Source organism: Fringilla coelebs, assembly GCF_963513975.1.
Source record: "Fringilla coelebs genome assembly, chromosome: 1".
In the NCBI taxonomy this organism is placed as follows: domain Eukaryota; kingdom Metazoa; phylum Chordata; class Aves; order Passeriformes; family Fringillidae; genus Fringilla; species Fringilla coelebs.
In genome coordinates, this window is record NC_140028.1 from 136,945,030 (window position 1) to 136,954,975 (window position 9,946).

General features: G+C 48.2%; 1 protein-coding gene across 1 annotated transcript; it reads right to left on the bottom strand.

The window, feature by feature from the left end:
* Positions 1–487: 487 nt before the first annotated feature.
* LOC311152125 (patched domain-containing protein 3-like) lies at positions 488–5,661 on the bottom strand. The gene is made up of 4 exons (XM_084202968.1): positions 4,687–5,661; positions 4,289–4,410; positions 3,245–3,390; positions 488–2,219 (listed from the first exon to the last, which is right to left on the bottom strand). The coding sequence occupies exons 1-4, from the start codon at positions 5,416–5,418 to the stop codon at positions 640–642; spliced, it is 2,580 nt and encodes an 859-aa protein (XP_084059094.1). The 5' UTR covers positions 5,419–5,661; the 3' UTR covers positions 488–639.
* Positions 5,662–9,946: the final 4,285 nt, after the last annotated feature.

Genomic DNA, 9,946 nt, shown 5'->3' on the forward strand with positions numbered 1-9,946 from the left:
GTACCAGATGTTCAACCTTAGCTAGAAAACAGGACACCAAGAAAAGGCTTTGAATAGAAAATGAGAGTCAGCTTGGGGTGAGTCTTCCCCAAGGTTTTCCATGCTGCATTAGGAACTTAAGAACATTTTGTCTCCTGAAGGCTTATGAGTTATTGCAGTCTGAGACAGTTCTAACCTCTTGTAATTTTGCTGTAAAACATCCAGATTTGAGCCTCCTGGGTAAAACTGTCTTCTAGCTCAGTATTGGGATGAGTTACAGCACCAAGGCAAACAGGTGGAAAATGCAGTCCCGTGGAAGTTACTCTTCCCCACTGTGCACATGTCCTGACAAACATGTAATGTAGTACATTAAGCTGACACAGTGGTCAGTGTTTAGAATAACTTTAATACATTCAGTAAACACAAAAATATACTTAACAACATTAACATGTTGACACAAAAATGAAAAATGCAAATGCAATCTCTTAAGTTTTAATTTATTGTTTTTCTTGCCTGGCTTTTCTGAAGCCTTTCTTCCCCGTTGTGTTATTTTTTTTCTTTCATTTTCTTCATGTCTTATATTCCCTGACAGTCATTACAATTGAATCCACATTAAATAAATATAAATTATAACACATTAAACTTAGACACAAACAAACTTTATAATTTCTCAAGCTCAAGTTTTTTAGATTTGGTATTGGGTGAACTGCCAAAGTTTCCAAAAAATGTTAAAAAGACTGGAATAAAAACAAGACCATGAAGAGCCCCAAACAAAATAACAAGGAACATGATCTTGAAGAATGTCCTAAAGATGTAGGTGCTCGCTGCAGCCAGGACAACTACGCCCAATATGGTAGAAACTGCACCTTGTAGAACTGGGTAACCGAGCAGGGACAGAGCTTCAATTGCCCTTTTATTGGCTGATGACTCTCCACTCGTAACAAAGGCATAGGAAATATGAGCAGAAAAATCTACTGAAAACCCAATGCAAATGACCAGGTTGATCATGGATATGGAATCGAGGTTGACGTTCCAGAACGTCATGAAGCCAGCAACGCCAACTATGACAGAGGCTATGGCAAAGGTCACCCACAGGCAGCACAACGGGTTGGGAATGAGCAGAAGGGAGACAACGAGCATGGCCCCGGCAGCAACGACAACGTTCTGAACAGTGTTCTGCACTATGACCAGGTACTGGTCGTAGTAGATGAAGGCTGGGTGATACACCTTCAGTGGAATGCTGCACTGCTCAGCTGCCTCTCTCAGCTCATTGAGGAGATTCTTCTCATCCACTGCTGATGTCACGTTCACTGTCTGGATGAAGAAACGTGAAGCCTCTATTTCATCCTGAGTCTTGTTTATGTCCCACTCAAAACTGGGACGAACACGGAACAGTACATTTAAGTTATTTAAGAAGTCAGTCTTACTGTTTATATCTATAAGACCCTTTTTGTCAAGTTCTGTGTATACTCTCAGCCATGACTCTGAGAGGTTCTTATCTACATAGGAAATGCTCTCTAAATTCTGTGCGCAGCTCTCAATGCCAAGACGCACCGACTCGTTCCAGTAATCCACACTCTCAGTAATGACAACCATGACCCTGGGTCCGTATGTGGAGAAGTATTTGTCATCATCGTCATAGTATGGAATAACGTAGGAGGCATCATTTGCCAGATTTCGGAGATCGATGCCTTCCCTGATCTGAGTACACCCATAAATGCCGCCACCCAAATACGCTCCGTAGAGCAACACCATGAGCACCTTGATCCATTTATTTGTAACAAAAGGGCCATAATACTTTTTAAAGAATACGTTCATGGGATGCTCACCTTCTGGCTGAGATGGCTGCCTAGAACAGCTGCCGATACAGCAAGCATTGTACAAGCAGGAGTTCTCAGCCTGATCTGTATCTACATCCACACGCATACAAGTCAGCCAGTGTCGGTTCCCTTGCTCCCTTTTGTGATTTAATACCAGAACTGCCCCAAAGAAGGTCATGGTATATACATAGCAGAAGACAAAAGCTGTTCCTGTATAGAGGCAGAAAGACCTCACAGATGGAAAAGCAGTCCACGTGCCAATGAAGAAGGCCAAAACATCCGTCAGAGTGGTGATGGTCACAGAAAGTGCTGCCTCTGCATAAGTCTCAGCCAGCAGAGATTTAACACTGGACTGCTCTTTTTTCCTTGAACTTTGTTCCCAGGAAGCAATCATGATGAACATGTCATCAACACCAACCCCTGCAAGAGGAGAGACTGTTAATGCTGCACTGCAAATGGAGCCAGGATGCTGCGGAAAGCAAGCAGCCCTCAAAGCAAATCCTCTGATGTACCGAGAATTTGTCTGCTTTAACGCAAGGAAGACAAAAGTCTGCATGTTATTTCTGAAGATCTGAAGAGACTGGCTTAAGCCCTTTCCCAGGTATACAAAAGGGGCTTTTTGGTAATCAGAGCCCCTGCAATAGATGAGCAAGCAAAAGTAAATAAGAATTGCATTAGAATTACACAGTAAATAAAGAAACAATGCCTGCCCAAAGGAGCATTTGCATTGGACATCTTAGGATGATGCACGGCCTCCATCAACCTGGGAGCTCCATGTGTCTTCCTCAGCACAAGACCAAGCCCAAGAAAGCATCAGATGAATGTATGATATAGGAGACCAGTAAGGATTGTAAAAGCAGTAATTTGTTTGCAGCAACATTATGTAGTTGGAAACATTATCTAATTGCAGCAACACTATCAGTACTTGGAAAGTTCAGCACTGGCTGTTAAGCAGCCTGTGTAACAAGGATGCAACGATACCAACTCCTTGGGGGGAGGTGCTTGCCCAAATGGTGCATCACTTCAGTTGTGCAGCTGACAGAGACTGGTTTGTACATTGATGTTTTACTGCAGAGGATTAATCATCTTGGCTACACTTCCAGGGACACTAGAACAATGCCAGAAGTGCTAACCTTACCACTCTCCCATTTACAGTCTTCCTGCTGTAGCAGTGGATCTAGATCAGACCTTTTCTTCTGGGGAAAGCTGCCCTTGCACCAGAACCCCTCTCCAGTCCTACGGTGGGCACACTGAGCTGAGCTGAGTTGAGGGGCTTGCCCACCTCTGTAGGTGTTCTAAGGGGCTGCACCTCTGGGTATCTCCTACACTCACTTCAGGAGAAAATGTATTATCTGGCATTCACACCAGAAAAGACTGACACCATTAGGTTGTTTTAATGTCACTCTGGTCTTTGTATCTGAATACAACTCACTTTTTCTACTTACCCAGAATCAGGAATGGTGCATTTGCTACAGTGATCACAAAGGGCACTCCACAGAAGAGCATCAATCCAAAGCTGCTTAATACAGCTAAGCCAGAAGAAAGCACTCCACAGCTTGCAAGCCAGATATTATTTCTTATACAGCTCAGTCTGAAAACATTTCAAAGAATATCTTAGTTATGTGTCAAATATTCCACCAAGGTGTTTGGCATGAAAAGTACTCACATACCAGTGAAACCCTCTCTCAGAGTAACTCCTGATGAAAGCATCTAGGAGAGTTCCCATGTGTCAGCATTACACAAAATAATTTTTCTTGGAGGTGTTATACACATTATTACCACTGCCCAAGTATATTCAGAAGAGTAAGGATGTGTACTGAGCTTTACATCAATAACAAGAGATGGCAAAATAAGGGTACATTAGCTCTACTAGTGAGGCGCAACTTTGGGTGACCCAAAAAAATGGTGAATTTCTAGAAGGTCTTTGCTTTTACATGAGTTCTTGCTGTAGCATATCAGTGGAAGCACCCTTCAGGCAGTACATGCTGTGTCGAAAAACTTTCTCACCAGTCAGGTTGGCTATCAGCCTTTTGCCAAGACTCCCCGGAGAGCTGGCTCAAGCATTTCACAAGAAATGCTCCTTGATGCAAATACTAAACCAGCCCACTCACCCTACAAGTCCAATTTTTGGAAGTAAAGGACAGAGACACTGCTGTACAGCTGTTGAGTGTGCAAGAGTTCACTTTCCATCAGCACAAAGAAAGGGCAGGTTAAGTTCTCTGTGGACAGCAGGTAAGGCTCTGACTCTACTAGCAAGCAAAACAACTAAGGCTGTACCCAGACTTGCAGGAATCTATGAAGACACTGCTCATCCACCTGAACCTTAACTAAGTACTGAACACTTGTTCAGCTTTTCATCTACCATCTAAGCAGCTGGGAGATACACATATGTAGACAATAAAAGGCAAAGAAATACATTTTGCCAACTGAGGGAGGTAAAGAATGGCAGAGATCACTGTTCATTGAGCCACGGCTTAGAGACATTTTACCTTAGGCAAGAGACGACTGCAAAAGTTATTGTCAAGAAATATGTCACGGAGAAGAGTGGAATCACACTCTTGGCATTTCCTTCAAACTCCTGTTGTCTTGACAATGAGGTAAAGTAAGTCACCTGCCATTAAAAAAACAAGAAACGTTGAAGCACTTTTCTTGGGCTTTCTGCACAAGCACAAGCAAGGCCAAACACCAAGTTGGCAGAGGACCATTGGCCTGGCCCTCACTGCTCACCTGCCTTCTCTCGCCACTGTCCCTTTCCCTTTCCTTTTCCCTTTCCCTTTCCCTTTCCCTTTCCCTTTCCCTTTCCCTTTCCCTTTCCATTCCGCGCCGGGGCTGCCCGGACATTTCGGGTTCGGCGGCTCCGCACGGCCGTACCCGGCCCTTGCGTTACCTGAATGGAGCTGAGGCGCAACTCCGCCACTTTGGACGAGATGTTCTGCAGGAAGCCCTCCAGCCACTGCCGGCTGTCCTGCGCCTCGGGGCCGTCCTCCCGCAGGTAATACAGCAGCTTCAGGGCCCGCGCCCCGAGCACCCGCCCGCCGTCCGTCTCCACGCCGCCCAGCGCGGTCCCCAGGAAGACGCTGTCGTTGACGGGGAAGCGGAGGCTCCCCGGGGCGGGCGGTCCCGCATCGCCCCGCCGCGACAGCAGCTCGTTGGGGCTGGCACAGCCGCCGGCCGTGCGGGCGCAGAGCCGCTCGTACTCGGCGTCGTGCACGGTCGCGTTGAGCCGCAGCACCTCTGCCCACGCCGCTGCGTCCAGGACCGAGGTCCCGTTCGTCGCCACGGCGATGAGGGCGGCGTAGGCGCCCTCGGTGGGCAGCCGCGGGGCGGAGAAGCGCTCCGAGTCGTTGGTGGGGAAGTGCCGCCGCACGAAGTCGCGCTCGGCTTTGGCGGGCCCCCAGGTCGGCGTGAACTGCCCCTCGATGTCGTTCGCCCGCCGCTGCGGTAGGAAGACGAAGCCGGCGCCCAGCCCGCCCGACAGCAGCAGCGGCACCAGCACGAAGGGCCAGGGGCAGGCGGCCACGCCGTTCGCCAGCCCTTCGAAGAGGCGGCGCAGCGGCCGCTCCACGCAGTTGGTGTTGCGGCAGGAGCAGCGCTCCGCGGGGTCCCGCGGCCCCGCCATGGGCGAGGCGGGCACGGGCTGCCGGCCGCGGCTCCTCGCCGCGGGCGCGTCCCACGCCGGTGCCCGACGGTGCGGTCTGTGCGGCCGGCGGAGGACAGGAGAGAGAGAAGAGAGAAAGAGGGAGAGGAGGTGAGAGCCGCCCTCTGCCCGGCAGAACCTCGGACCACATTTTTCAGCGTGCGGAACCGCCCCTGCCGTGACTCAGCGGGGTTTCCGCCGCCTCCCTGGGACTGACAGTGCGAGCCGGGGGGGCAGATCAGGCTCCCCCCGCCGCGCCCCGCCCCGGGTTTGTGTCCCCCCTGCCCTCCGTGTCCCCCCTGGCTCTGGCTCCGCAGGTTCCAGCCCGTTTGCAGCGCCCGCCGTGTTGAAACGCTGTCCGGATCCCGGCTTTGGCTCGGTGATGACCCGGCCGCTTCCCGGCACGGCCCCGCACCTTCCCTTCAGCCTCTAGACGTCATCGGCTTTTTTAGTGTTTTCCCCGAAGCTGCTGCAGTTGCTGCTTCGCTACTATGCATTATTCTTCCATCTGAGAGCAAACACAGACAGTGGTGATGTGTATCTCTGAGTGTACTGGTTTAGAAAACAGAAAAGTGACAGTAGAAGAAATAAAAGACTTTGAAACAAGGGTTAGCTATTCCAATTGGCATGTCACAAGAATATCACTAGTGACATGTGCCAGAGCTTTATGCAGTAGCAATGATAGAAAGAATCTTTCCAAGTCCAAAAACTGTCCTGCAGCCTGCTGTTCTCGACACTGGTGGCAGTGATTTGAGTGGTTTCAGGCTGAGAACATTAAGCTAAGATGAGACATTACTAGAGAGGTGTCCAGACAATATGTCACAGGCATGCACTTCTCCTTGCCTTTGAAGAAGCAACTCTCTCCTCTCCTGCCAGTACTTGCAGAAAAGTTGTAGGTATTTCTTCTCTCCCATCTAGAGAAGACAGGCTTGGCACCTGTGAGTATAAAAGTGCCAGCCAGGCTCTGAGAAAGGTTATATATCTCCTGCTGCACTCAGGGCAGGATGGATCCTGGTGATTCCTTTTTCCATGCACAGGTTTTCTGAGACACGTGTGTCAGACAGACACTTAGAAGCTATTTCCTTTAGCTCCTAACTTGTTGAAACCTAGGTACTGGCCTGGTGGCAGTAGCTACCCAGTCAGGGTACCCTCTGGGCACAGGCCAGTGCCTTTAGGTAAACTCTGAGGCTTGGGAATCTGCCTTGCAGCATGGAAAGATGGCTTCACCAACTCTCAGTTCAGAGTGGTGTTCAAACAGCTGGTGCATGCCAGTCTTCCCCCAGATTCTGAATGCTTATCCTTGTTCCCTGGCCTATTCATGCACTTTATATAAAATTCTAATAAGATAAAATATACTCCTTGGGGCAGGGCCAGAAACTGCTCATAGGATTTCCAGCAAGTCAAGGTTTCTGGTATTTTTTGGTTGAAGGCACAATCTGTCTTTGTTGTTATGTTGCATTTGCTGGAAGTTTCAAAATGAGATTCCAGTGAATTACTGTTTGTCCTTCCTTCCTTCCTTCCTTCCTTCCTTCCTTCCTTCCTTCCTTCCTTCCTTCCTTCCTTCCTTCCTTCCTTCCTTGTGCTTGTATAGTAGCTCAAGGCCTAACCCTCCAGTTTCCATGCCAAGTGTATAATAAAACTTAGTGATTTTTTTGTGGACCCCCTAATTTTTGTAGTTTCTTTCAACCATGAGCATTTACAAACCTTGGCTGCTCCCTTCATATTAAGGGTGTGCCATCCCTTTTTTGGCATCATGGATAGGATGCCATACCCATGAATTCCAGACAGGTAGTGATGGGAAGAATATAAGGTGTGCCCAACTCCCCCAGGCACAGTATGTGCAAATTCGAATTTTCGCTGAGGCAGGGATAAATTTGGTGTTAAGTAAACAAAAGGTATGGAAGGGGAAAAGTAAATAAGTTTTATCTGCTATTTTTTGCCCAAAAAGAGAGGTATGCCAACAAACAGGCAGGGGGAAAAATGACTGGATCTCAGCAGGGTTTGGTGAAAGGACTGCAGGTTCAGTTAAATGAGAGGAGAAATAGGCTTCGGTAGCAAGTGTTGCTTGCTGCCCAGTGTGATAGTGAAAGGGAGAAGAGACTGCAGGCTGCTCGCTGCTGAGCGCCGGCAGGAAAAGGAAGAGAGGCTGCCGGCGGACGCGTTGCTTGGAGCGCTCCAAGAGGCTGCAGGCGCAGGGGCTGCTCGCAGCTCAGCAGGGTCAGGAAAGGGACAGTGAGCACAGGCGGAGGCAAAGCTTGCGGAGCGCGATCGGAAAAAACTAAAGAGGAGGAGGTATTGAGAAGCGGATGTCAGCTTCTCACTAAAATTCATATTGAAAACATTCTGGGTTTTGATATTCCATGCCTTTAACCGCTGCTGTGCTAAATTTTGCAAAACTGGTAAGGCAAATTCAGAGAGCATCCCACTTATGGATGGCAACCGTTATCACAGGAGCCGTCTGCCAAAAAGGTGGAGGAAGCAGCAACGAACGGTAGTATGGCAAGCCAATGAACTGAAAGTTGAGATTCTACCTGAGGAATGTCAAGGCCAAACTGTCCCTGAAAGACCAAGGCGATCTTTACTATTCAGCTCTGCTGCATTTAAAGAGACAGAACAGAGATATCCTCAATGGCAAAAAGGACTTTTGTCACTAGCCCGAGCTGTTCAACAACTTGAGCCCCTGTCTGGACTAACCCTTCCAGGACTCGTATTTTTTTCTCTTCTCAAGAATGATACTGGTAATGATGCCATGCATCTGCCCTGAAGGTCAAGCTAATCCTCGAAGGACAGGTTATCTTTCTTGCAGGAGCAATCATTGCCAGCACAAAGCAAATTTGGCTCACACATAAACAAACTTGACCCACAAGGCAGAGGCCCTCTGTGAGGAGCCAATTCAGTTTTGCTATGCCTCACCAATAGTTCTCAGGGGCACATGGGGGAGGGGTGCATGCGTGCCATGTCCAGGAGGCAGCTAGGAGAAGATGGAGCGAAGCCTTGTCTCTGGGGAGACTTTGCCTGGAAACCATGTCATGTCTCATATGGGACAGAGGCAGTCAGCAGGGGAACACCAAAGGCGCTGTACCCCAGAGACACTCTCCAGTCAGGTGGCAAAAGGTCTCTACCAATAGACTGCAGTGGGACACTGGACTGGGCCAGTGGTCTCCTGTCACCACATGGTCTTTGGGAGGACCCAGGGCCATAAAAATAACTGCATCACAAGCTTTGGGTGCTCTTTGGGGGCTGTTGTGTCCTTTGGCTTTTGATGGTCTTTGGGGGCTTTTTGAACTTGCTTTTGGAATCCTGCCTTTTGGCTCTTCTGCCCTTGCTGGTTCTTGCCCGCCCTCACGTCTGTCCTGCCTCCCTGTGTCCCTGACTGACACTCTGCCTGCCTCGTCTCTGCGTCCCTACCTGAGCCCCCTGCTTCCAACCTTGCCTGCCTCCGAGCCTGCCCACCACCGTGATCCTCGTTGTGACCCTGTCCAGACTTCTGGGCCTCCTGCCTGACCGCCCCTCACCTTGTGTCTGGTCGCCCATCGCCGTGGGATCTGTCCCCAGGCAGGCAGCATGCACAGCCCCTGCCTCTTGGATGTCACGGCGCTCCCCATCCTCCAGTGGTAATTCCCTCTTTTTCCCTCTGTCTCCTTTCTCTCTCCCTCTCCCTCCCATTTTTCTTTCTCCTGCTCTGTCTTCTTTAGCCCTCTTTAGTAGGGTAACTCCTTTTTATTTTTCTCTTTCATTACCAACAACAGTTCTCAGATACAATGTTTGCCTTGTTTGCCTTAATTTTGCTCCTGACCATCTATTTTTAAAAGAACTCCTTGCAGATTCCCACATTGTAACGCAAGACTGTCCCTTCTTTATTTGTGTTAATCAATATGGCAACTCTAGTATATTCTGCACCACACGTGCTTCTCAGTTGTGGGTGCAATTGACTGTGGCAGAAATGATAAAGGAGATGAAAGCAATTTGCCCACTGAAATTCAAAAGGTAACTTGACATAATGCAAGTAGATTTGAAAGGGAATTCCACTCTTGGTGTTACCTAGTTAATTTCATTTATAACCCAACCAGCAGTAAGGACACAATTTTTGTTTAAATAATGAGCAATGCTATGGCATATACTAAATACCCAATCATTGTGTCAGAATTAAATCACAACAGAGCTGCAGCCTACCCCCTGGAGAACAGAGTATGGGAGGGAATACTCTGAGGGAATGGATGTGCCTGTTTGAGAACCGATTGTGACTTTCTTTGTACTTGTAGACAACCTTACAACAGATTTAAGTAATCACTGTTAGATTTGTGTGTGCAACTTTGTTGAAATTATAAGATGTGATTTTAGTATTCAGCTCCTGTTATATCTTATCTGTTGTTATGATTTAATTGTGCACTTATCATTATTACTTAATTATATATAAGATCTAGATCCTACCCCTCTTGGAAACAATCTCACCTTGATGAGAAAGCTCCTATTGAAGCAAGTACAAGAGAAAATACAAAATACTTCAATT

Bases quoted from the DNA above. Each gene is read 5' to 3' on its own strand.
- LOC311152125 (XM_084202968.1), bottom strand. From the start codon at position 5,418: ATGGCGGGGCCGCGGGACCCCGCGGAGCGCTGCTCCTGCCGCAACACC. The intron at 4,411-4,686 runs GTAACGCAAGGG...TTTTAATGGCAG, and splicing joins TGCGCCTCAGCTCCATTCAG to GTGACTTACTTTACCTCATT. The intron at 2,220-3,244 runs GTAAGTAGAAAA...CTCCTCTTGCAG, and splicing joins TGCACCATTCCTGATTCTGG to GGGTTGGTGTTGATGACATG.